This window comes from Trichoderma harzianum, assembly GCF_003025095.1.
Source record: "Trichoderma harzianum CBS 226.95 unplaced genomic scaffold M431scaffold_6, whole genome shotgun sequence".
Classification (NCBI taxonomy): Eukaryota; Fungi; Ascomycota; class Sordariomycetes; order Hypocreales; family Hypocreaceae; genus Trichoderma; species Trichoderma harzianum.
The window spans coordinates 1,294,683-1,319,694 of NW_020209254.1; the positions used below are offsets into that span (position 1 = coordinate 1,294,683).

The 25,012-nt window shown below is 51.2% G+C and overlaps 9 protein-coding genes and 1 non-coding gene across 10 annotated transcripts in view; 4 read left to right on the forward strand and 6 right to left on the reverse strand.

Annotated features, from left to right (window-relative positions):
• M431DRAFT_482068 (hypothetical protein) overlaps positions 1-1,502 on the forward strand; it is a gene marked incomplete at both ends in the record, with an annotated part of 5,362 nt that extends 3,860 nt beyond the window's left edge. Inside the window, one exon of the mRNA XM_024916007.1 lies at positions 30-1,502. Coding sequence (XP_024774561.1) covers positions 30-1,502 — 1,473 coding nt within the window. The remainder of the gene's footprint in view (positions 1-29) is intronic.
• A 765-nt stretch (positions 1,503-2,267) lies between these two features.
• On the reverse strand, positions 2,268-3,570 carry M431DRAFT_143236 (hypothetical protein). Its single transcript, XM_024912657.1, has 2 exons — positions 2,685-3,570; positions 2,268-2,610 (listed from the first exon to the last, which is right to left on the reverse strand). The coding sequence occupies exons 1-2, from the start codon at positions 3,307-3,309 to the stop codon at positions 2,399-2,401; spliced, it is 837 nt and encodes a 278-aa protein (XP_024774562.1). The 5' UTR covers positions 3,310-3,570; the 3' UTR covers positions 2,268-2,398.
• A 647-nt stretch (positions 3,571-4,217) lies between these two features.
• On the forward strand, positions 4,218-4,311 carry M431DRAFT_t93. Its single transcript has one exon. It is a non-coding gene; the product is annotated as a tRNA-Leu (tRNA).
• Positions 4,312-4,631: 320 nt separating this feature from the next.
• Positions 4,632-6,517, reverse strand: M431DRAFT_482070 (hypothetical protein; the record flags this gene model as incomplete). The annotated part of the gene is made up of 3 exons (XM_024916008.1): positions 4,632-4,746; positions 4,808-6,360; positions 6,428-6,517. The coding sequence occupies 3 exons, from the start codon at positions 6,515-6,517 to the stop codon at positions 4,632-4,634; spliced, it is 1,758 nt and encodes a 585-aa protein (XP_024774563.1).
• Positions 6,518-8,244: 1,727 nt separating this feature from the next.
• M431DRAFT_432716 (hypothetical protein) lies at positions 8,245-9,249 on the reverse strand. Its single transcript, XM_024915107.1, has 4 exons — positions 9,003-9,249; positions 8,743-8,887; positions 8,584-8,642; positions 8,245-8,519 (listed from the first exon to the last, which is right to left on the reverse strand). Exons 1-4 carry the CDS (start codon positions 9,104-9,106, stop codon positions 8,489-8,491), a joined length of 339 nt encoding a protein of 112 aa, XP_024774564.1. The 5' UTR covers positions 9,107-9,249; the 3' UTR covers positions 8,245-8,488.
• A 612-nt stretch (positions 9,250-9,861) lies between these two features.
• On the reverse strand, positions 9,862-11,310 carry M431DRAFT_143245 (hypothetical protein). The gene is made up of 2 exons (XM_024912658.1): positions 10,956-11,310; positions 9,862-10,882 (listed from the first exon to the last, which is right to left on the reverse strand). Exons 1-2 carry the CDS (start codon positions 11,251-11,253, stop codon positions 10,215-10,217), a joined length of 966 nt encoding a protein of 321 aa, XP_024774565.1. The 5' UTR covers positions 11,254-11,310; the 3' UTR covers positions 9,862-10,214.
• Positions 11,311-13,583: 2,273 nt separating this feature from the next.
• Positions 13,584-15,576, forward strand: M431DRAFT_85559 (hypothetical protein; the record flags this gene model as incomplete). Its single annotated transcript, XM_024923568.1, has 4 exons — positions 13,584-13,616; positions 14,252-14,537; positions 14,595-15,196; positions 15,271-15,576. 4 exons carry the CDS (start codon positions 13,584-13,586, stop codon positions 15,574-15,576), a joined length of 1,227 nt encoding a protein of 408 aa, XP_024774566.1.
• Positions 15,577-16,386: 810 nt separating this feature from the next.
• M431DRAFT_495118 (hypothetical protein) lies at positions 16,387-20,944 on the reverse strand (the record flags this gene model as incomplete). Its single annotated transcript, XM_024917326.1, has 5 exons — positions 16,387-16,898; positions 16,968-18,213; positions 18,273-18,446; positions 18,505-18,821; positions 18,874-20,944. 5 exons carry the CDS (start codon positions 20,942-20,944, stop codon positions 16,387-16,389), a joined length of 4,320 nt encoding a protein of 1,439 aa, XP_024774567.1.
• A 599-nt stretch (positions 20,945-21,543) lies between these two features.
• Positions 21,544-23,325, forward strand: M431DRAFT_86034 (hypothetical protein; the record flags this gene model as incomplete). Its single annotated transcript, XM_024923628.1, has 1 exon — positions 21,544-23,325. The coding sequence occupies one exon, from the start codon at positions 21,544-21,546 to the stop codon at positions 23,323-23,325; it is 1,782 nt and encodes a 593-aa protein (XP_024774568.1).
• Positions 23,326-23,630: 305 nt separating this feature from the next.
• Positions 23,631-24,794, reverse strand: M431DRAFT_495120 (hypothetical protein; the record flags this gene model as incomplete). The annotated part of the gene is made up of 2 exons (XM_024917327.1): positions 23,631-24,621; positions 24,700-24,794. The coding sequence occupies 2 exons, from the start codon at positions 24,792-24,794 to the stop codon at positions 23,631-23,633; spliced, it is 1,086 nt and encodes a 361-aa protein (XP_024774569.1).
• Positions 24,795-25,012: the final 218 nt, after the last annotated feature.

The following is a 25,012-nucleotide window of genomic DNA, read 5'->3' on the forward strand; positions in this document are numbered from 1 at the left end:
AGACCTGTGTCCTTGGCGAATGCCTCCAGACCTGTGGTTTAACAACTTGCGATGCCGACGAGACCTGCGTCAATGACACGTGTTTGGCGAACTGTGGATTGAACCCTCCTTGTGATATTGATGAGCTTTGCGTTGATAATACCGCGTGCCAAGCGATATGCGGTCTCACGACATGTGCCGTCGGCGAATCGTGTCAGCTGGGTGCGTGTGTCAGGACATGCGATGTCGACACTCCTTGCGACGATGGCCTAGTCTGCAGCGCCGATGGCACCTGTGAGCAGGGTTGCGACGACTCCACCGATTGCGCAGGTGGCCTTGTTTGCTTGGATATCTTGGGTATCACCTTGCAATATTGCGGTCCTTGCACTAGTAACCTGCAGTGTACAGGCACAGACAGGTGCATCGCCGGACTATGCCAACAAGGATCAGTCTGCTCTCTGGGTTTCCAATGGGCGTATTACAAGCTCGCTCGATCACCCAGCGACCTCACCACATTGCCGGGGACGATTCCCTTCCACGACGACGACCCCACGACGGATGAGAACTGGCCGCTTTTGCAATTCCAGCCACGAATTGCCCTTACCGCCCAGGCACCCACGGTCACTGGTCTGACGCAGACTCTGGGTATTGACGAGACTTGCCCCCCCGAGGACGCTATCGTCTATGGCATCGACACTGGAAATAGCATTGATTACAGTATCATCCAGCACATCGGATACTTCGTTCCTGCGCAGGCAGGAATATACACTTTCAGTGCCAATGCCCCTGTTCCCGACCAGAGTCTCTACGTTTGGTTCGGCGACATTGCTCGGCTAACCTGGATCAACGCCAACGCAGACCTTATCGCTGATGGAGACTGGACCGTCGGAACCAACACCTACCTGAGGGTCGTTGCTCCGGCAGATGTCGGCACATATATCCCCATCCGCATCCTGTTTGTCAACCCTCAGGATTGCGGTGAGTTCGAGCTCACTGTCCAGGACCCTCTAGGAAATGTCATTGTCTCGCGCGAGGAGCAGACCACGGATGGAGAGTTCGTGAGCAACTGCCCCGCGGCGAACGACATCCTAACATTGGATTTTGCTCCCCTCATCGACATTGGACTTGGCCTTGACGGCCTTGTTGCTAACCTCACTGGCGGATTGACTGGAGGTCTTACCAATCTCACTGGCGGCCTCACCAACCTCACTGGCGGCCTTACCAACCTCACTGGTGGCCTTACCAACCTCACTGGTGGCCTTGGTGGTATCAACCTCACTGGCGATGCGAACCTTGGTGGCGGCGGTGGCATCAACGTCACAGCAGGGGCGGATCTTGGTGGTCTTGGTAATCTCACTGGCGATGTGAACGTTGGCGGCGGTGGCATCAACGTCACAACAGGGGCGGGTCTTGGTGGCCTTGGTACCAATCTGACTGGCGGATTGCTTGGCGGCCTTACCAATCTGACTGGCGGCCTTCTTACCAACCTCACTGGCGGATTGACCGGAGGTGGCAGTTCTTGATTGTTCTTAGGGATACCGAGGCTTTAGCTTCATGATATGTATTATTAGCTTAGGATTACGTGTTGGATATTTCTTTTTTGTGGAATTGAAAGTTTGTAGTGAACCAACCTTTCCTGTGTAAAACAAAAGTGTGCTATTCTTCGGGCGCCAAGATCGCGTCAGTCGCCTAAAAGACGCGGTTTTGGCCATTGTGAATAAGAAATCGCCAACATTGCGCAATTGTAGAAGTTACCAACTATAGTTGGCGGCGTAAGTCCAATACCAGGGATGCCAGAGGGGATATCCTTTGAACTGCCGAGCTGTAATGGAAACCACTGCTCTGTCCAACAAGAGCATGTCTTAATGGTAGGAGAAACGTATCAATCTGATTTCGAAGAGCATGGAGTCTGCAGATGGGCTGTTGTAGAGCTGAGATGTGATTTGAATTATCGCTGTTGGCTTCCTTGTGCGTCAACTTCTCGGCATGCCCAAGTTCAACGCACGACCACTGCTTGGAAATACACCATCGTCGAATTGACAGTGGTAGCTAGAGCGATAATCATGTTGATATTTTTCGTCCAGTTTCTTGCTACTGATAGATATGGAGTTCAAGCGTAGGTATGGTATAGAGGTAGTTGATTTGGGTGATATATCGAGGTGCAAAGCAACTTAAGACAAAGCGCGTTGTGACACGCGGAAAGCAACGCCAGCTGCCAGCAGCTCTTTCCTAGAATGGATAGCCGCATGGCTTCAATTCAGACTCGAATTTGCGTATGACGTCATATGCACTTATTAGATCATTCTAATTCTCTTTACTACTAGGTACCCAGTACACACAAAAATACGTATGCTTCTCTTTCAATTCAGAGGCAGATCTATAAATGCTGTTTCTATTTCCAACATTGGACACATAACCATCACTCAGGCATGATGTATGAGCATGTCGCCCCAGCATCAACCGTAATCGTCGTCCCTGTAATCCATCTCGCCTCATCACTCGCCAGAAACCTCACCGCCGCTGCACAATCCCAAGCATTGCCCTCTGTATTCAACAAACCTTGGTTGCGGCGCATCTCACGTACCTCTTCTGACATGCCATTACCTGCGACCATGGGCGTATAAAGGAATCCTGTGACATGAGTGATCTCCGTCTCAGTACTGGGGCAAACGATGGCTATCGAGTAATGGAGAGAAGACACTTACCTGGACACACACAGTTGACCCGGATCCCTTCTCGTCCGTGATTATACGCCATGCTTCGTGTCATGTTGACTACCGCACCCTTGCTCGTTGGATAGAACAGATGCGGCGTCCCTCCTTGCAGGCCTGCTATAGACCCCATGTTGACAATGTTGCCTCTGATGCCTCCATACCCAGGCTCGTTCTTGAGCATCAACGGAATCGCATATTTGGCCATGAGCATCATCCCCGTCACATTGATGCTCAAGCCCTTGGCCCACTCCTCAGCATTCGCCTCTACAGCCGTTCCCGTTGCGCCCATGATGCCCACATTGTTAACTAGAATATCCAGCCTCCCAAACAAGCCTCCCGCCGTCCGAACTAGCTTCTCACAATCCCCCTCTGTGCTCACGTCCGCGCATAGTGAAGCTGCTGTGCCTCCCTCTTGGACAATCATCTCGACTGTGCGCTTTGCCGCAGCCAAGTCCCGATCCGCGCAGAGCACCGTGGCGCCGTCGCCGGCGAGGAGCAGGGATATGGCACGTCCGTTGCCGAGGCCGTCCCCGAGGCTCCCCGCGCCGGTGACAATGGCGACTTTTCCGTCGAGACGGCGTGACGGCCGCGGGGGCAGCGCGGGAAACGGAGGCATATCGAGAAGAGAGGAGCTTGTGAAGCCGCCCAAGCTCTTGACCAGTTGGATGACTGTTAAGATGACAACCTAGGTGCTGTGATGATGTGCAATTGCACAATACCTGTACCGCTATGAGTTTACTGAAAGGAAATTCCAAGGTGCTCACTTACATTGCAAGCATCAACACTCACAACCCCTCACCAAAATGGAGCCAGCTACCCAAGAACTGGGGTAGGCCATGCAGCTGCAGCGTTGCATCTGCGGGTTGACCAGCCCCAGTGAGGAGGCATTCCAGGCTCTGTTTCCAGTACCTATTGCGGAAATGATGCGATGCTCTGTGTTAGGTATAAAGCAAACTTGTTGCGTTAGTTAAATGTGTAGTCTATAGTCATGCCCTGCGGTCATGCGAGCGAGTCTACCATCGTGGACCCGAATTATATCGCAACCCTGCATCAAAAGGCCTTTTAAATGGGTATCGAGCCTAAGGTACCTAGTAGTATAAACTCGAGGTATTCGCCGAGTACGCTGAAACCTGTAAACCTTCCACGTATATGCTACCTGCCTACCTGTACTGCGACAACTCTCTCAACACCAAAACCTGCAAACTCCGTATGTACACAATTACCATCACGCACTCCAATAAGTAATCAGCAAAAATAGGCACTTTGGCCGAGTATAAATAACCAGGACAACGTATAAACTCTGTATCCAAGCACTTAATGCATAGCTTTCACTACTATGATGATTGAACTTGAGTACGCCGAGGCCTTCAAACTCCCGAGGCTGTACTTTGCTACCTACCTACTATAGGTACCCGCGTACCCGCGTACCTGCCTCTTGTACTGCCACAACTCTCAGCACCACATCTGTCAACCCCGTATGTAGACATCTACCATCACGGTTTTCAAAAACAAACAACAGAAATAGGCACTTTGGCCGAGTGGTCTAAGGCGCCGTGTTCAGGATTTATCTTGCTTCGCGGTCTAGTAATAGGCGAGGGTTCGAATCCCTCAGGTGTCATCTTTTTGGAGATTGCGGCTCCAACACAGAATGTGGTTAATAGTTTTTTTTTCCGGGTTTACCGGTCAATTGTGAGAATTAGGATAAGGACACTGTTCGTGGATTTGTATTTGAATGCATTGCGTTATCACAGCAGTCTGTTGGGCATGGGCGCCAATTCTATCAATGCCAGACAAATAACCAGCCGCTCATGTTATGAAGCCTGTCCGCTCAAAATGAAATGAAAACTAAAAACCAACAGTGGGACCCTCCCCCAAACGCCAAAATCTGCAAATCGAATGTATATACAGCATGTACAGTGGGTGTATGTTGCGATGCGCTTATAACTCGTCTCTATCCAAGCTCGGCAGCCTGAATGCATAGCGTCTGGGGCGCGGAGGCAAACCGACCCAAGCACGGTATACCCTCGTTGTTTCATCCGAGACAATTTCCCAGCTGATAGTTTAGTTAGTCGAGTTCGAACAGGTAATTGTAGTGTTAAAAAAAGGAGACTTACATCATTCTAGGTGTTCGAATCCAACTCTTGAGCACAATCTTGACCGCCTTCATGACACGGGCAAACTCATTTCCCATCTGCTCGCCCACCGTATCACCGTGACTTCCGCGATTACGCATTTTGATAAACTCATTCATGTCTTCGTCAACCTCGTCCACGAGTGTCCAGACATCTTCGGGGCTCTTGAACGTTTGGGACTCAGCCTTGTCGCGCATGTCGATCATGGCTCGGAACTTCCCAACAGCAGAAATCGATGAGCTGAGTCTGGCGTATGTGTTGAAGAGGGCCACCAGCTCAGTTCGCTTGAGGGACGGAGGCTTCTGGCCTTCATTGAATTCGAAAAGCACCTTCAAAGCGGTTCCGTAGCCGTTTGTCTGGATCTTGCCCCAGAGGCGGCACTTGTCGCAACCAACACAATCCATGACTCGGCTGATGTTGCGGAAGCGGTTGCGGAAATCTTCCTTCAGAGAAGGGCCTTCGCCGTTAACAAACATGACACTCTCATCAAAGATTTGAGGGACACTGGCTGCGTGCTGAGTCACAGCAGAGATCTTGTCTCGAGTGTCCTGATCCTGTAGTGGGTCCCCGGTACAGAAGGTGTACTGCGGTCCAAGAACATAGGGGGCCAGCTTCGCAACGGCGCGGGTGACGAGGGCGTAGTTAAAGTACAGGTTGCTGATACGATCGGGGTATCCGTGTAGCCGGCTTTCGTAGCAAGCCAAGTTGGGCTGCCACTCTCCAGTGCTCTGGTTTAAAAAGTCCCAGCATAAGTGTACGCTGATACTGGCGTGCATTCCCGAGACTACTCGGTAAAAGACTCGTTTCTCCAGACACTCATCCTCGCCTTCGTAACCAGTGTTTGCAACGAACGGAATGTTTGGGTTGCTCTGTCGCTGGTGCTCAAGCTGGGCTTGACGGCCGGCTGTATCCAAGACCTGCTTGAAATCCAAGGCAGCAGGGTCGGTTGGCCGATGCGAAACGCCAAGATCGGCGGATTTGGGAAAAGAGCTCTTCTTAAAGCAGTTTTCCAAATAGATGGCGTCCCAGACCTGCTTTGAACTTTGACCACCGTATCCAGTAAACCGCTCCGGGTTTCGCAACAAGCTGACATAGTCTCCCTTGGAGGTCGCGCCTTCGTCGTCCATGACGCAGTAATCCCTGTCGTCGCATTCGTCGTCGTATTCAACCACACAGCTTTCCCCCACATCTTCGCCCAACTCTCCTTGTAGCGGTCGATCGGGGTGTTGCTTCTGCATCTTCTTGCCCGGATGTTTCGCTCTGGGACCCTCCAGCTTGCTAAGCTCGTGAGCCCTCCAGATTTCGGGAATATCCTCTTCATTGTCCAATGTCTCGACGGCGCATGCGATGTTACCGCACATGCCATCTTCGTCATTCCAGAATGGACATGTTTTGTGGAAGAGATTCATGCGATAATGCGAGAAGAAATCGGTCGTGCGAACAAGGTCGTCGACCGCCGGCTTTACTTTTACGTTGAGTCTATCGAGCGTAGCATACGAGACGCATCCATCGTCGATAATGGCGTTGGGAGAAAACTGGAAGAGACAACAGCTGTCAGCGCAAAGCGATCTTGGTAAGAGAGGCGAAATTGGGCTGTCCTACCGGGCAGGAGTCTGTAGAGCTCGAACACGCTCCCGGTGTCGCCCAAAGGGCAAACACTGAGAGAAAAAACAGGTTGCTTGCGGATTTCATTCTGTAACCAGCAGAAGAAACTCTTGGTGCGACAAAGTCTATGGGTTAATACTTGGCCAGAACGATTGGCATCGCTTCACGGAGCGAGGGTCCGAAACGGCTGCCGGATGGAAGATGCGATCCTCCGGGATATTGCGACTTTGACGGCCGATGTAATGTACTTTGATGAAGGGTCCCAATGAATGCGACCCAAGTAACGAGGCAGTAAAAGCGAAAGATGGATTGAAAGAGGCTGTCGGTCCAATGGGTAAAGAAGGTTGATTGAAGCCTATTGACAAGCCACAGCAAGTAAATGCAACTTGTGGCTACAAATGCAACGGTTCCAAGGCTCGCGGCAGGGGGATATGCAAAATCTTATATAGATGAAAGAAAAAAGAAAAGAAGGCACATTCAAAAGAACAAGCACAAGCAGCTGCACCGGAGACTTTACAGTCTTCTTGCTGACATATCATGAGATGTTCCTCAAAGGGGAAAGATGCCACGCTGGCGATCCGGATGCTTAGAAACGGCGTTTTTGCGCTGGAAGAAAAAAATGGCCTCTTTACGGTGCACGGTGTACCAGGTACCACCAGCCTACCGTAGTTTAGTGGTGGCGCGGGGGAAGGAAAAAAAGAGAGACAGGGGCGATTCGGTCACTGGAAGCCGGCCAATGGTGGCTTCAGCAGAATGGCAGTTTGACGCCACCGACGCGAGACAAGAGGAGGGGCCCTTGAAATGTGTCCACAAGGCGAAGATGAAGCCAAAACTCAGGGCATATAGTCCGATAATTGGCCTGCGACGACGCTATTAATAAATTGAAACCTAAGCCTGCAGATTGCATCGCCTACTCCTACATTTTACGAGGCGTCTGGGCTGGTATAAGAGAGGCTGCGCGCCTCTGGTGAGGCCATCCATCATCACAGAATCAGCCCACCCGACCAGCCGAGATTCGGTTGAGACGCCTTCCACTTTGAGCACCTACTGTACACATTCCATTATCACCTACCTTGCTAGTGATACGGCGCATTACTGCTTACCACCACAACTGCTGGTGTCCTCGTGTAAATAGACGCCATCTGCCACTAGGTACTGGGTACTAGGTAGGTAGATTAGATGACTCCATGAGCAAACCTTCTCATCTCTGCATGCCTGCCTACCAGCTTACACGTGTTTTCATGGCGTGACATGGTACGGCAAGGCTTGATCTATGAGGAGGTTCAGACGATCGTTGTTGAAGTAGACACGTAGACAATATGAAAGGGAGCAAAGGGTGTTTGTGAGATGCGCGCTGCTAGGTCGCTGAGCTCTTGCCGAACAGTTCGATCATGATCATCAACAACAACGCATATTCGTTGATAGGTAGGATATATCTAACAATACCACTCTGGCATGCGCATCCCTCTTCCAAGAGACATAGCGCCAAGCAAGGCAATCGGTTCCCACCGTGTTTCCCCAGAATCAGCCGCAGTCAGACCAAAATACTACCAGTATATATGAGTTCCTAGACCATTCTTCAATTCTGCATCAACTACCTCTACACAAGGCTAACCAATCGCCTAATGCGTCCTTCCTGCAGCACTAGCCATCCTCCAAAGTATCAACCCATCTGGCCACCAGCTTACATTCGACTCCAGATACCTATAGGGGATTGAAGAGTTCTTGTCACAAGATATGGAAATCATCGAGACACGCGCGCCAAATCACAGGGTTAATACTCGCAATTTTGATATACACCTCCACATGTCGCTTGTCCAAACTCTGAACCAAGGCTTGCGTGGGGCCCTCAGGTTGCCATAGACAAGCCATTCAAGGCAGAGCGAGGGAGCGCCCGCCAGTCTCGCAGGCTTATTAACCCAACATTATTGCAGTACGCAGACCGTAAAAATCGTAAAGAGACATTCAACAAAGAGACTCTTCGTGTAGCAGGAGTCGGCGCGGAAAAGCCGTAGCTATCGTACACCGCTGAGCGAAGGAGATGTTCGTTCGACGAGCTCACTGAGGAGGTTGGTAGTTGAGGGGTCGCCTTTCCACCGGTTAGACAATGCGGCCCCCGAGTGGCACACGATGAAACAATGGTAAAAACTTACTTGAAAAGAAGAATATGCGGCTCCGGCTCATGGACCTCGTAGTGCTCCCAGCCGAGACTCTAAATGCGGAGAAGAAACTGGTGTCAGCGTAACGCATTCTTCGCTCTCTTATCCCTTTGCCCGCGGGGGATCCAGGATTAAAAAAAAGCTGCCCCTCACCTGTGTCATTCCCATGGCCCTCCACTCGTCCTCCCAGAGAAGTTTCAGTGTGCCCTTGGCGGAATCATGGTACTCCTTTGGAATAGCCTTGAGCATCATCTTTGGTAGCTGGACATGGCGGTACTCGAATTCGCTGTCGTTATATCTGTTGGCCGTTCGACGCCTTAGCTTCCGGTGTCATATCTTCGCAAATGCGCCGTTTGGTGTGTATTTTTCTTCTCCCTCCGAAGTCGATAGCCACTTCCCCCGCAAAGACTCACCTCTCAGAGTACCGAATAGCATCCACAAACTCTTCAAGTCGGGCTCGTTCCGAGTCTGTCAGGGGACGCGGAGTCTTGTTTCGCCGGCTCATGTCGATATCCATTTTGATAGTTTTTAGAGTTTTTCCGGGCTTCTCTAGCACAAATCGTCCACCGCGTAGCGCGACTCTGTTTGTTGACAAGTCGTAAAAGTTAAGCGGTTTCCTTTCGAAGAGATACCACGCAAGGTTTGTCCAATTGTTGAGTAATTCGTCTCGAGATGATGAAACAATTTGGCTTCGACCTCTTTTTGCGGTGAAAGTGGAGGGGAACGAGGTACAGCGTATCAATCAAAGCGGGCGAGAAGCTTCTAGCGGATCGAAAGAACGGCGGAGTCGCGTGGCGCGTGAGTCACGAGCGGCAAGCTGCAAAGGAAGGCGCAACAAGGATGAAAGGGCAAGACTGAATCACGGCCGAACAGAGAGAGAATGCGCACGAGACTTGGGCTGGTGGGTTGCGGGAGGAAGAACGGGGGATAAAATAAACAAATCTAGCGCTTGCGATTGTTCTCGAATCGTGGAAGCCCAAAAATCGACCCCTGGTCCGTGGCCCGCTAATCATGGGTGCCCGCGGCTCCGTTGGCGGTACGGAATACAGGGGGCGGCAAGGTCAGTGTTGACGTATCTGACGGCTGTCGTTTTTTTTTTACTTCTTCATCATTGCTCTCCTTTTTGAAAAGATACTGCGATGGGTGCTGAGATTAGCTGATACGAATTGTGCTATTAGGCAGATGTATACTAATTCATCGATTTATTAACAGCAGTCGAAGATGGATCGTCTTAACCTAATTCTTCTCACAACGTTGTATAGTAAGCACCCCCTAAACTCCATTAGCGCCCAAGCGTCAACGTGGTACCGAGGCCGGAGCACATCCGGATTAACTGCTAAATGAACGGAATTAGCCGACATGCCGTGATGCTCGAAGATCCCTCGAATAATCACTGCTGTACAACGAAATTCCCGATACGCTCAAAGTTTGGTGTTTATGATTGTCTCCTATTGAGTCTATCTGGTAATGCTTTTCGTCGGGCGCAAGATGCGTAAATGGATGCAAACACCCTTCTATATGTTCCGAGTGACCCCAACGCCGTGTGATGCCAATACTCATGTAGATGCTTAGCAGCTATCTATACCAAGAAGCTTACTAATGAAGCAGCTTTTGATACCTTTAGATTAGAGCCCAAAGAGTGATTTTGATAGCCCCTTTGAAGCAGCTGAAGCCGCTCCCGTAGACAGCGGTAGGTGGCTTACGACATTGCCTATCTTTACCTTGACCCCGGGCACCGAAACCTTCCACGACTTGATGGTCTGGAAATCTTCATCTCCAAACGCGTCTAGGGCTTTATTGGACTCTTCATCAACAGGGAGATCAAGTGCCCATCCAATGGATATGTGGAATGCTTCATCAGCAGTGTCCGTCTCCTTGGTCTGGTACAGAATGGGCTGGTTGAACGACTGGACCATGTCGTTGCAAGCACTCAACAGCCGCATAAGCTCTGGATTCGATAGCGCTCCAGTGCTATTCGAAGCTTGCGAGCTTGCTACTTGGAGAACAAGAAATGTGCGATTGGAATCGGGAGATTTATACCACTTTAATCTTTTGGGGCTAACAGAGAACTGGGGCACGGCGCTGGCGTGCAGGGCTGATGAGATCTTATCGAGAAACACGTCCTTGTTAGAGGTGCTGAGGGAAATGGGCCTTGACAGGCTGATGTGGAGAGGCAAGGGCGCTCCCAAATCACTCGTCAGAAAGTTGTGCAGCCTGGCCCGATTGCCAACGTGCTCGTTGACCTTGCATACCAATTGAACCAGCTTCTCATGCTGGTCAGCCAGTGGATGCCCTACACGAGCAGAGAGAGTTAGCTGCTCTGGCCGCGTGTATACGAGCTCAGCCTGGGCCTTGATTGAACTCACACTCAATGTACAGATGGCTGGGCCAGTTACCCACGACGTGAGGAATCAGTCTCTTGCGGCCCTGATGCAGCGCGGGATCATCGACGACGCTGTGGCGGACGGTGGACGCATACAGGTCGTGGAATGCCGAGGGCAAGGGTGGCAGCCCAGATTCGGAGCTGGACGGAGCGCTCGGGGCGTTGGGCTGTGACCCGGAGCCCGGCGAGCGCTTACGCCGCTTGGCCGGCGGTGCCGATGGCGCTTCATCATTTTCACTGTCGGAATGCGATGACGATGATGAGTAGTCGACAAGAGCCATCGGTCAAGGCGGTGATGCTGTCACCAGGAGAGCATTCAATGTTGAAAAATGATCAAGTTGAGGTATTGCACTTCTGCCTGCCAGGTACAGGTACGACTAAGTAGTGAGGTTTTGCGTGTATTGGCTGCTACTGAAAATCGTGCAAGGCAGTACAGATACCGGACCCTTCCAGAATCACCCCTTGCATGTCGTTACATAAGCCGCGCTGCATGAGCTCTCGGTATCACTTATCTTACTTTTTCCAGCGTATCGGTACCAATCAATGCTTTTCTGCTGGGTCCAAAGCAGCCGAAAATAGCGACTGTGAGGCTGACACACTGACGCAGATGAAACGCAACGCATCCAAGCCTCCCGTCGTATTGAAAGAAATTAGGAATTAATATGTCATTTCTGTGTAAGGCGGTCTGTCGAATGCCAGGATCGGGGTGAAAAGCTGAACGAAGACGCAGAGCGCTAACAGTTGCACCTGGGCGCTGACAAGAGACGTGGCGCAAGCCTGGGCCCCTGTGGAAGTGTGTGATCAGCCCCCAACGTCCACATCGATTTGTTTTTCCCCATGTTTTTCTTTTGCTGAAGCAGAGTTCAAACGTCTTCTTTTTTCACACGAAGATAGTGGGTACGAGGGGTCCTCTTTGAGGGTCTTCGGGCTTCTGGCCCGGTATGTTGGAAAAGTAAATGCTTTTATGGCGTAGAAGAAAGTGAAGGAAAAGAAGCTCGAGATAAGGAAGTCGGACAGTGCGAGACCAAGTTTTCTTTTGTTTGGGTACCGGTGCCCGTATTGAGACAGCGAACCGACAAGGGATATGAAAGCAGTAAAGGCCGAACGCACATCCAGTCAGACCTAGCCGTTGCTCATCAGCGACCTTTGGGTATATTTAGCATATTTGCAGAGCTGTGTGATAATTATAACACTTTTTGTCCAATAGCTCTCCTGCGAGGCTCATGTAGTATTTGTCTATCTCCATGCAAGATCAGAACGGGTAGATCGATCTCTTACCGGTCAGGCGCCGGCGACTTAGTCCAGTAGGGTCTCTCGACACTGTATTGCATGGCGTGTGGCTCACACTCATGGCAGCCAACAAGCCCCAATCCAGCTTCCCGCGAATGGAGGCGTCTAGCTCGCCAGCGTCTCCGAATCAAGCCTGTTACACCATTATGATCCGTCATTGTGCGCTGTACTGACTGTAGCGATTCCACATGACAGCTCACCGGCTGAGACAGAGGAACGAAGAAAGAATGGCCAGCTTCTCCGTCAGCTCCGCCCAGCCCAGCTCCAGATCCAAAGGGTCCAGACTGAAGCAGGGCTAGTCTCGTTATGGCGCCTGTCTGCATATTCCGAACACGAGTGAGGGCAAGGGAAGCCGTTGGGAGTCATTCTAGTACTAGGTAGTCAAATAGTGTGCGAGAATGGGTGACGACTACTGCAGGTCGGTCACCTTGAGTCCCTCGACTTACATGGCCGCAGCTTAAGGACCTCGCCACTTTTTCCCGACTGGGTTCCCTACATACTCCGTACCTCGAATTGGTATTACACAAGTGACTTTTTGGGGGGCTTGGTTGGCTGCATGCCCAAAAATCCCGATGACAAAGTACCTTTTCCCCCCTCCAGCAGGCCGCGTGGATGTTTATGTTGGTGAGCCAAAAGCTTCTCGGCCTCGTGGTGGGAACAGGATCCAGGTTAAAAGTCTCCCGCTTCCCCTCTCCCCTCCGTCCTTCGTGTAATCCCGGACAAACCCGTTTTTTGCACATACTCTTCGCAGTGTCGCTGCATTTTGTAGCTACAGAGATTTTTTTGTGCTGCTGCGCCTGTTTTGGTGCTGCGTCTTTGTGGTAGCTTTTACTACATCGCCCTTGGAACTCATTGCGATTGACTATACCGAGTTGTTCAAACGGCTTTTCGTTACTTTCCCGGAGAACTCAAATCGAGCTCAACCTTCAAAAGCCCAAAGCGACTTGACTTTAGAGATTGGATATCCCATACATGGACAAAAACTATAAGGCTTCATCACCTCTGGCAACCGGGAACTTTCATCGAGATAGCGTTCGTCCTCCATAGTTGGCCTTCGACTTAAATATCGGCCTACGCCCTCTTTTTCGGATTCTTCTTGCTACCCTCTTCAACACTCACATCTCACCCGCTAAAACCCTTGTTTACTCTATACGAGTCCAACTGTCATCTTCTGCGCCTCTCTCTCTCTCTGTCTTGCAAAGTGCAGATTCCAAAAATCGGCGTCATCGCTATCCGAGCATCCGCATCGAGCAGACCTCAAAACAACTACGGAGCCACTAGCTGCGATATTTCATATTCAGCACAACATAAATCCGTCAAAATGTACGACAGCGACGGCATAGATAAAGACTGGGTAAGTGTGCGCTGCATTTGCAATCTTTCATTTCATCTCCCCTACCTACTATGCACTTTCATTTTGGCAATCCCCGTCATCTTCTCTCATCACCATTTATCTTCTTCATCCGCGCTCCCGGTGGGTTTTCGTCGTCACCTGCAGGCGATCCCCGCCGATCGCAAGGGTGCTGGAGCGAACCCTGAAATGCAGGGATTCAGGATCCCACATGGCCACCACATGTTGCGCTGCGTTGCGTTTCCTTGCGTCACCAATTCGGCTTCAGCGGATCGGTGGGCAGAGCTCAAGTAGGCCGGCAGATCGGACGATTCGCTGTTTAGATTTTCTTGCTTCAATGCCGAGTTTGATTGCGACAGCATCATCTCATCCACCGATAGCTTCAATGTTGTCATTGGCTCTTTTCCAAACCTGTCTGGTTTCGTAGATCAGGCCGTCTGCGTTTATCGCCTTGTGCGACTGGCCGGACCAACATTGAACCTTGTCAGCCATTTCGTCATTCCCCACTTACCACCTCATTCATACTCGTATATACTTTCTGGTTGCCCGTTCTTATCTTCATTTCTGCTTTCTTTTTCATTACATGAACACTTTTGAATTCATTGAAATTGAACGCAACTAACATTACCCGATTCTAGGCTCGCAAGTACATCTTGGACCCTCTAACTGCTCCTGAGCCCAGCGAAGAAACTGGTCTTGGATCCCCTCACTACAACCCGCACCGCATCTCGCTGCAGGCTCTACCATCTCACACCCGCCAGCGACCAGCAAGCCCAGCTTCAAGCTCAAGCTCATTTTCAGATCTTGGCGATAGAGCTGCAGCCTCTTATCCTACACCTCCTTCTACAGGCAACCCCGAGCACAAATTCAGCCAAAGAAAACGGCTGCCGCCTCCACCCTCAGCGAATCACACGGCTCAACACAGTGTCGACAGCCACTGCCGTCCAATGATGCGGAATCTCAACGCAGCCACCCCGGAAGGGAATTTCCATCCGACAAATCCGTTTGCCTCTTCTCCGCAGCCGTCTAATGGCAAAGTTTTCGGGAAGCAGGCCTCTATGAACCCGCATAACCGCAGTAACTCAGACTTAGGCCACCATAGCCAGCCTGGAGCTCACAAACACAGCCACCGCCGTCCTCGTACTCAGTCTCTTGGCGAGCGCTTCCCCGGAGACATGTCGCATCGTCCTCTGGATATTATTATCAATGATACCCGCGCTGCTGACCGTCAACGCCGTCACCGACCTCGCGTTTCTGAAACCGACGTCATCGATGCTCTCGACACAATCGGCGGCATGTATCACCACGGCGGGCCATACGATGCCACCCTTCGGAGCCGAAACCTTGACCCCAGAACCTCGCCGGTTGCTGCGGTGCAAGAGTCAAACATGGAGGCCTTGCGAGCTACACCTCGGGAATACGTCATGGACAGCCTCCGGCATCACGTTCCTCTCCAGGGTACTTCAACCATCCCCTCTGGAGAATATGACTATCGCGGGTCTCGGATGAGTTATGAAGAAGGCGCCGATCTCATGAGGGAACCAGATGCTCCTGGTGGCCCGTACAAGCGTTATGCGGACACTGTAACCTCATCCTCACCCTCCACTTCCTCCACCTCGGTGCGAGGACATTTTCGGAGATGCTTACTCAATTGCAGAAATATCATCCGGACGATCTCAAAGGAAAAGGAGAGCCGTCCTACTCGCTTGAGCGGGCGCTAAAGGAGAAGAAGCGTGCCAAGAACGGAGAGCCCGACGAGATTGAGATGCAGTCCGGCTTGCGCAGTCGCAACCCTCATTCTAAATCCAAGCATCAGCGTAGCATGACTGTTGCGCTGCGTGGAAGCTCTTCGGCCACTGGCAATGCTTACAATGACTCCGAGCTTGGGCGTCGCAACTCGACTGGCAAGAAAATAAGTGACAGTTTGAAGCGACGATGGGGCAGCATTCGCGGTAGGAAGTGATGCTACTCTCTACAAGACAAATTTTCGGACTGGATCCGAGTATGTGATCGATTATCTTTCCTATTGTTTTTTTTTTTTCTTTTGGTGGGATGCATTCTATTTTTCATTGGTTGTTTTGGTGTTCCGGCACTGGCACGGTGTTTTTCTTGAACGGATTTCTCCCTGATCGATGGCTTTCATCTTTCAATGGATAGCCTTCTTTCTTGTGGGCGTTCTGTTTCATTGTTTGGATTTATTTCTTAGGAACGGATTCTATGTGCAAATGACTGGGATATGATGGGAATTAGAACAAGGTGGCAATCTTCTGCTTCGATTTGTTCTCCTACACCAAGGAGATGGCGTCACAGGTTTTTTGGTGGGATGGGCTATAGAACTGGATGGCCACGGAGACAGTCAAATGTCAGCAAGTATTTTGGGATTCTTTTTGTGTGATATTCGGGAGGGAGCAAAAAGTATCGCTTCTTGTTCTCTCGGCAGATTGTGCAAATATCCGGAATAGATACCCTCACATATGGCAACGGGCAGTTACTACGGGCTCCCTTCTATTTTGTCAACTTTTAGTTAGATTGGTCACCAAAATTGATAGTTGTTGTACGATATCCTTGCTACGCACAGAATACGTGAGCTTGTAACACCCTATTCGCCAGTAATACTATATTTTCCGAGTGAGCATTGTGACATGTATGCTAGCTACTGTACCCCTATCCATAACGATCCTACTATACTATGAATCGAGCAAGAATTCCTCTACGCGCGTCTAACCTCTTTGTGAACTAATATATGTAGATATATATAACGAAATCATTCATCCTAAATATACGCAAGTCCACTCCATCCCAACACAGCTTCCAGATCCTCTCTCATCTCCATGATGCCATCATATCCACCCCTGGTGGCAACCTCAGCCCTCTTGGCGGCGCCGAGCTCATTCCACCGAGCCAAGATGGCGCCGTCTACGATTGCGCGGCCAGACGCAGCAGTTTCGACTCCAACTGTGCGAGACATGCCGCCTCCGCCCTCCGGAGTGCGGTGCGCTCTGGCGTGGAGGCCGCCGTGGGGCGTGAGGGCCGGTAGGAGCTGGTTTGTGACGGAGAGGAGCCGCCGGTAGGCTGACTCGGGGAGGGGCGTTAGAGCGGCTAGGGAGCCTGAGGGGGATGCGAGGAGGAGCAAGTGCGGTTGAGAAGATGACGAGTCTGGAGATGTAGTCGTGGAATGAGATGCGGGGAGGGTGCGTGGTAAGAGGAGAGTCGAGGTTGGGGGGTTAGGGGTCACGCTGAATGTAGTTCGGTGAAGTAACAGGTGGCCTTGGAGAGATTTGGGGTCTAAAAGAAATGTTAGTACTGAGAATCCAGTGATATTAGCCGCAATATGGACCGGCAAAAGAGACTTACGCTCTGGATTGAACTCTAGAACATGAATATCCCCATCCGCATCCACAGCAACCATTGACAAATCTTCTCCGTCTGGGAGGAAGTCTGCCGTCAGCAGGGGTAGCGACCCGCTACTCTTGCCGAGTACCTTGAATGTGTATGGCTCCTCCGTATAGCCAGCGAACCACAGACCCTTAAATGCGTCCGCAATCAGGCAGAGGCCGGTGCCTGGTAATTCCCGTGCCGTGGATACATGACAGCTCATATCTAGAAAGGCCACAGGAAGCAGCGAGCCATCTTCCTTAAGACCACGCACCATACACTTCTGGCCTTGCGCCACCAGCATAAGCCCCTGAGTGCCAATCTCGGACAAGGCCGTCACGCCGCCACGGGGAATTTCCTCTTTGGCTAGGAGCTTGAGCCTCTTATTCGTTTCTGGCTTCCCAGGCTCTGGAATGACGGTAACGATGTCGTACACTTGCACGCGGCCTCTAGTGGGCAGATCTTCTCCTCTTGTCAAGGCAGTGCCTACTGCTAGCAGCATTCTCCGCTCTTTGGTCTCTTCAGACACTTCGAGATGCAGTGTCTTCATACATTCAATCGACTCTCCGGGCTCCATGTCGATCGAGTGAATGACGGTCCACGTGATGGGGTTGATTAGTTTAAGAGCCCCTCTGGCCATCGAAGGCAAGAAAGAGAGCGACTCTCGGGCCCACTCCTTATGATAGTCATCATCCTTTGGCAACTCAAAATTTTCGGTGATGGTGCAGCCCGCGATGTACATCTCGGTGGGATGGTGGTAAGCAACATGACGAACATCGTGACCCAATGGAACCTTTTTGACCGAGACACCCAGCTCTGTAAAGTTGGTTTTGCTCGGGAGCTGCGTCACTCTAGCTATGCCTTCAGAGTCGGCGTAAATGAATCCCCTGTCGCAGCCTTCAGTGTGGAAAGTGCTCATGCCCCGTACCCCAAGGCCTTGCAGACCAACCACTCTCGGAATACTTTTGCTGCTCTTGACGATGAACGCCGGCGATGGACCGGGAAGGAACACGGCGCTGTAGCCACCCACATTCGCGCAGGTTCTCAGAGGCACGTAGCGCGGCGGTTGCACCGTGTCGTCCGATGGGTCCTCGACGGCACTCTTGGCCAAAGTAGAATTTGCCGATTTTTTAAAGAAGAGCGTGTCTGATAAGGTGTGAGCAGCTGAAGTTGTAGGTAGGCGGATTGGCTCATATATGGTAAGATCATCAGTGGAGTGTCGTAACTGGAGAGTCTTATTGTTAGCTGACTATCGACGATCGATTAGAGAATCATGAGGCATACTATTAAGTAAGGTGAAGAGTGGACCGAATCTCCAAGGTCTGCCACGACGATCTCCGTGAGACTTTCTCGCGTGGCACCTCTTCTGGCCACAAATCCGGCTGAAAGATGAGGAGGTATTGATGAAAGTCCCTCGGCGATATAAACAGGCTTTGAAAGATCCGGTAGTGCGTATATCTGTCATGGTTAGCCCGCCGAGATAATAATTATGGCTTCGTTAGACAGGACAACTCACATGCAAGGCCCCTGCTGAGTTGAGCAAGAACATCATGGCTTCCTCGCTTGGCTTCCTAGCTGCGCCATCGAGGCTTGACTGAAAGACGCCCTTGGTGTCTTTATACAGACATCCAGCTACCCATTTTGTTGATGTAAGGCCACTGTCTGCCTTTTCCACCTCCTCAATCTCATTGTTGCTATCAATTTGTGCGAGGAACACGCTGCCGTCGTCGCGGATAATGAGCAAATACGGGTCCACGATACTTGCACTCACAGCGCGCGGCTCTGCACCTGTTTCTTCATCCAGCATAGGCAAAATCTGGATCAACCCCAGATCTAGAAAAACACTTAGTATCGGCATGGCCATAATCGGTAACAAGAAACTTACCACCGTTGTAACATCGCACTTCCGACTTGAGCACTTGAATAACCACCATTTGCTTTCCCATTGTGCCAGCTTCCACTGTAAATCCAGCAGCAGGCTCAAACTCGGTCTCCTTCAAGGTCTCAAAGCCCGCTGCCGTCAGGGCATACACGTCAGAGGTTTCGTAGCCATCCAAGTCGACCTTGGCAACAATCATGAATTTGTCGTGTTGTATAGGTGTGTCGTAGTCGCCAGCCACCCCAGCATTCGTACCCAATGACTTGGGAACTGGCTTCTTAACACACATTGTCCAGAACCCTCTCGCTTCTGGAAACTCAAACCGGCCGATGACTCTGGGCTGGATCTCGCGGTTGATGATTGCAAGGGAGCCTGCCCCTCCACGCCCGACAGCACAGGCAAGCTGCAGATCAGCTGAGACACCTTTGTTCAAGGTGGCCTCCTCGCCGTCTGGAAAGGCGGCCTGTCCGCATGTAATATCTTGTATCGGTGCGATGCTAAGTAGCACATCGTGTATTCGAAAACTCAAATCTCCAGATTTGGCTGGGCCTCCATTTGTCGTTTGGGGCTTGACCGCAGCGGAATCATCGCCATAGAGGTCATCATCCTCTTCATCATCCTCCAAGTCGAGCTCGTCCACTTCCAAAGCCAGATCTGGATCTATGAGCCGAGATTTCCTACGCTTTTCCTGTGTCTGTCTTCTCGACCATCCTAATACGATGGAGTCGCTAGTTTCGCTCCCGATGAAGAATGCGTTTTTCCCCAGTCGGGAAATACACGCAACTCTGCTCTGGATTACATTGCCGCCGCAATCTGCGCCCACCAGCCTGACACTGAGCCCTGACACTGTTCGTCCGTCAATTTTGAACGAAATTATGCCTAATCGGCCATCACTTAGTATTAAAAGTAGCTCGCCATTTTCAACAGCAAGTAGCTCGATGGCACAGTTCTCAAGGCGCAGATTTAAGTCTGCTTGATCAGTCAGACTAAAGGACGTCGCCAGCTTGGCCATAGGATTGACGGCCACGCCATTTGGCCTTCCAGATTGGTCAACATGAATCAATTCGTTCTGACCAACTAACAAGGCGCCACCGACAGGAGCAGGCAGAGCGATAACTTTGTAAAGGTCATGAGGCAGGCCAGTCACTGATAAGATGGTCGTAGAGGCTCTCTGCTGGAGGTCCAAAGTAAAGACCTTATACGACAAATGATCCTTCGAGCCCAGGGAAGCAGCAGGCGCTTGGCTAGAGGACAAGACACCGAACGTGGGCTCGCGATACTCATGCAGAAAGGTGAGGTGCACGGGGTGAAGCAGGCTCGGGTCTAGGAGGGGCAGACGCAAGACAAATGACGGGGTATATGCTGCTTCTACACTGTCGCTATCTCCGTTGACGGCTGCTGCTTGTTCCTTGACAGGTCGAGGTCCGTCTAGGTCCTCGTCCCAGTCCTCCATCTCCAGGTCTTCTTCGGAGCGCCTGAAGGGCAGAATGGCGAGGTTTCGGGTGCCGAATTTGAAGGCGGCACATCTACTGCCGGGATCTGCCTCGAGGTGGTTGACATACTCCCCAAACACCTCCTCCCATGGCGCTCCTTGCAGCTCATCTTTCTCATAGTAGTGGATAGAAATCGTCTCGAGCTCGTTCTTCTTCGGGTCCCACTCTGCCAGACACATCTTAGCCGCCTTGTACGCAAGCAACAAAACCTCGCCTCCTGATGCTGTCTTGCTTGTTTTTAATCTTGCCAGCCCAATTACTGTTCCCGCAAGCGGAATCTCTGCAATGAGCACGAGCTTGGTGTTGTTCGTCCGATCGGTTCGCATAAACATGGACTCGCCGCCGAGAAAGGAGGATTCGAGGCCATCGTCATCGTTTACTTGACGGTCAAATCGGTTATCACCTTCTGCCGGCTGATTGGGCTGGAATTCGGGGTCGAGCTCGGCAGAGATGCTCTTGACGGTAAAGATCTGGAGCAGCGAGCCTTTCGCAACGACCAGGTTGTTGGCGGTTGCAGAAGTCAGAGGCAGACTCAGGCTGTGGGTAACGGCTGTGGGAGCCGTGAGCTCAGTGTAGACCTGCATAGCTGCAAGAGCATTGCCTCCGCCGTCTCACGAGCGCGATTGGGCGATGCTGCTAGCGATTGAGAGAGTCAAGGCGTCGCAAAACAATTTCCTTGAGGTGGGTATTGATGTTTTGTCCGGGGAGCTGCTGCACTCAGGCCGGCAGTGGGCTAGCGGCCATCGATAGCGGATCAACGCGCTGCCGTGCCGGGCCACTGACATTGAGCTTGCCAAAGGATTTGTACCTGCTGGCAGTATTAAATACCTACAACCAGAGCACAATACAGGACTCCACTCATGTATTGGGTACGCTAAGCTTCTTAGACTGCCTCTGTAGCTGCTCCTGTGGAGAGTCAACCCCAGCTCCAATCCAGGCACCGAATGTACCTGAAGCTCTAGAACAGGGAATGTAACGCTGGGTGAGACAACTGGTGATGCCCCCATTGCGTCACAATCCAGCCAAAGACAACAATCGCCACGCGTTCCCAAAGAAACAACATTGAACCGATTACAACAACCCAACAGCCCAGCTGGACAAATGCTGTATAACGAATCTTGTCCTTTATCTACAAGACACACAGTATAGCACTGCTAACGACTGAACCCACCTGTTGCCCGTCATGGCCGCGGGCTTCGTCCAAGCCGGTCTCATCTGGCTAGCTTACGCAGTTGTCGTTTTGCTATGTCTCGGCGCCGCGATTATCACGACTTTCACATGGCAGACTCCCATCGACCGTTCGGCGATGGTGAGCATCGTCGCCATCGTCAGTCTCACATCCCTTCTCGCGACTGTCTTGCTTCTTCCTGTCGACATCGCTCTCGTCTCGTCTACCGGATCCTCAGCTCTAGGCGTCAAGAAGGATTGGGCCACGCCAAAGCGAGTCGCAGATATTCTCCTGACTCTCAAAATCGTCTACTATTCGCTTTACAGCTTCGATGCCCTACTGTGCCTCTTGGTCATCCCCTTTGCATATTTCTGGTATGAGGAGTACGATGAAGTCGCCTTTGAGGAGGAGGGCCGTACATGGAAGAGCCGGTTTTGGGCCGCCACCAAGTATACACTATTTTTCGTTGCTCTCACCGTCGTACTCTTCATTCTGGGATTTTTTGTTCCTGCAGCCGGTGGCAACAAGGGCCATTGGGATCTGGACTATTACAAGTCGCTACTGTCTCAGAACCATGGAGAAAAGGCCCTTACCTTTGCCCTTGGCCTTTTGGTGACTCTCGGCACGTTCCTCTACGTCGTTTATACCAGCGCTGGGCTTGCTCTTTTGCCCATTTCCTTCATCAAATCAGCTCCCCCAATCTCGGCTCCACAGCTCTCAGCAACAACAGCTTCTCAGCTTGAACAAAACCGAGAGCGCCAGCATCAGCTTGAGCTGCGCAATGCCGGCCGTGAAGAGGGCATGTCCCGAAAGGATAGGCGGGAACTAGATGCTCTAATCAGGGAGGAGCAAACTCTGGTTCGGCGCGAACGCCTTGCCGCCGAGGCCCAAGGCGAGGGCAAAAGCCGAGTCTATCAGATTTGGCTCAAACTATGTGCGCTGTTTAGACCAGTCAAGATGCTTGGCGGGATTCTGCTGTTGATATTTGCCGTTGTCATTTGGGTGTCCATGTTCATCACAGGTATCGATAAGGCAAAGAATTCCGTCTGCAAGCAACGATGCGGATACATTCTCGGTCAAGTTCGCGTTTTCCAGCCGATGAATTGGATATTCTTGCAGGCCGCGAAGGCGTTCCCCGTCGACTACGTTTTGATGGCTTTACTGGTCCTTCTTCTCTTCAGCAGTTCCATTTCCGGTATTGCCGTGGTTGGAATACGCTTCCTCTGGATCCGCATCTTTCAGATTCGAAGAGGTAGAACAGCCCCGCAAGCCCTCCTCATCGCAACAGTCATGCTCTCACTCATCACTCTGGCCATCAATTACGCAGTCGCTATGTTTGTAGCTCCTCAGTATTCCTTTTACGGGACGCAAACATTTTGTACGAATGAGCCCGCATATCCCGGTGCTCAGCCGGACTGCAGGAACCATCCTGAGTTGGTTCAACCTTGCTCTGATACTCTTGAGTATAAGCACGCCAAAGATGTTTGTACTCCATCTATGATGTCGACTCTCCTGAATCGTATCACCATCACATGGCCACTCTTTGGCATTATTGATTTCTGGGCTCAATACTTTTTCATGGCTATATTCTTCATTGTCTTTATTACGGCGCTGGTACGTGCCCCAAGAGTCAATGTCGCCGAAATCGATGAGTTTGCCGAAGCCGACGAAGAGGAAAGCCTGCTCGCCTCAACCAGCCGTCGATTCGATGCGACGTGGCAAGATGTCAGGGGCCAACCGAGAGGGACAAGGAACGGGCCGCAGCTGATTCGAGGTTCACGACCACAAATTGGTTAATCATGTCAAAGACAACATACTGACTCCCTTTTTCTCTTCCCCCTTTTGAAGTTGAGAAATGTTTGGTGAATTGGTTTGGTTATTCAGATTGTTTTTTTGAGGAACAAGGACCGGAATTCGGATTATGACATAGTTTGGGAGTTTGGAGTCAACATCGTTAAGCGCACTCTCTCTATTGCTCATTTTTCATATGATGGAGAGGCGTACACACAACGCCGGGATTAAGTAGCACACATGGAAATTATAGGTGCAGGCATTTTTGACTATGTTTTTTTCTTTTCTTTTTATCTTATTTTAGGAAAATATCAAGCTCCTAGCGCTACCCGTTGTTTGTCTTTCTTCTTCGCTTTAGTGAACTGGACAGCCTTATGGCTTCTGTCGTCAAAGGCAGCCGCCGGTCCAATATGCATCTCCCTCCAGCATCGCGTACAATAAGGATCACCGTCACATCCTATACATCGTAGCGTAGCATCGTTAAGACAGACGGTGCACCAGCCGTCGATGTCGTCATCCGTGTAATCCGTTTTGCTGGTAAGACGTTTGACGGGCTTATCGCCCGCGGACGGCTTTGAACTAGGAACAGAAGGGAGTGAGAAGGAGTCTTCGGTAGAGGGAGCTTTGAGCGCGGCCATGCGAGCTGTGATATCATTCATGTTGGCCGGGCGTTGAGGAGCAAAGTTTGGGAGATCCGCGAGATTAGAAGGGAGCGAAGGGAGGGCGAGATCTGCGTCTCCCCCATCGTTTCCGTCTCCATCTTCGTCTTGATCTTGTTTTTCAGAGTCTGCTTCATCGTCGTGATTCCCGAGAGCAGCCTCTAGCTCTATTTCATCTTTGAACTGGGCGATGATGTCCTTCACTTTACTTTGCATGTGCTCGCCGTCTGAATCGTCTGAGTCATTGCCCTTGTTCTCGGTTTCATCTCCGCCTGCGTCATCTTTCGGTACAGACAGTGATAGATTTTCCAAGAGGGCTTTGACCTGCTCATCGCTAGGCTCTTCCACAGGGTTGTCATTGAGGCTGACATCATTGAGCAGCTCTTCCAGAGTCTGATCATCTGTCGAGAACATCAGGTCCACATCATCGCCATCCCCCGACCCTGCTGATTTCGACGTAGACACAACATCTTTCGCTTTAGCCGGATGTGACCCCGATGTTGCTGAGGAGGCTGCAGGGACAACCTTCTCCGTCTTCGGTGAGGCTGAGCCATCATCCCGCTCTCGCAACGACTTTAGCCGAGCAGCGAGGGTGTCTTCTCGGGTGGCTGGTTTTGATCTCTCAATCAGGTCTACGTCGAACCTGCAGCTGTTTTAGCGACGATTCTGGCTCTGAACTCTTGTTTGTCCAGGGATACAATGAGCGGATGGTTTCTCGTACTTTATGGGAGCTGCTTGACCGGGCGATGCGCCGGAGCTTGAACCCCGCAACGCTTGTAGCCGTTCCAGCAGCGAGTTGTCTAAATCTTCAGGCATTGTGTGAATATAATTGATGTGAAGTAACTCATTAACTCGGATGTTTATGGAGGAATTCAGTGAGTCGCATCACACAACTCTCAGGCCGATTATCATGCGCATTCATGTTCATGTGAGAGGATCTGGTGAAAGCATGATCAATTCGCACGGCGCGCCAAAGTCACGCGCCAAGCTGGCTTTACTTAAGCAGTCTTCCATTTGCTCTCAGCCTCGCCTTG

Excerpts from the sequence above, each read along its gene's own strand:
- M431DRAFT_143236 (XM_024912657.1), bottom strand. The coding sequence starts at position 3,309 with ATGCCTCCGTTTCCCGCGCTGCCCCCGCGGCCGTCACGCCGTCTCGAC. Across the intron at positions 2,611-2,684 it reads GGTCAACTGTGTGTGTCCAG|GATTCCTTTATACGCCCATG; the intron begins GTAAGTGTCTTC and ends CTCATGTCACAG.
- M431DRAFT_432716 (XM_024915107.1), bottom strand. The coding sequence starts at position 9,106 with ATGGATATCGACATGAGCCGGCGAAACAAGACTCCGCGTCCCCTGACA. Across the intron at positions 8,888-9,002 it reads GCTATTCGGTACTCTGAGAG|ATATAACGACAGCGAATTCG; the intron begins GTGAGTCTTTGC and ends AACGGCCAACAG. Across the intron at positions 8,520-8,583 it reads CCGCATATTCTTCTTTTCAA|GCGACCCCTCAACTACCAAC; the intron begins GTAAGTTTTTAC and ends ACCGGTGGAAAG.
- M431DRAFT_143245 (XM_024912658.1), bottom strand. The coding sequence starts at position 11,253 with ATGGCTCTTGTCGACTACTCATCATCGTCATCGCATTCCGACAGTGAA. Across the intron at positions 10,883-10,955 it reads CAGCCATCTGTACATTGAGT|GGCATCCACTGGCTGACCAG; the intron begins GTGAGTTCAATC and ends CTGCTCGTGTAG.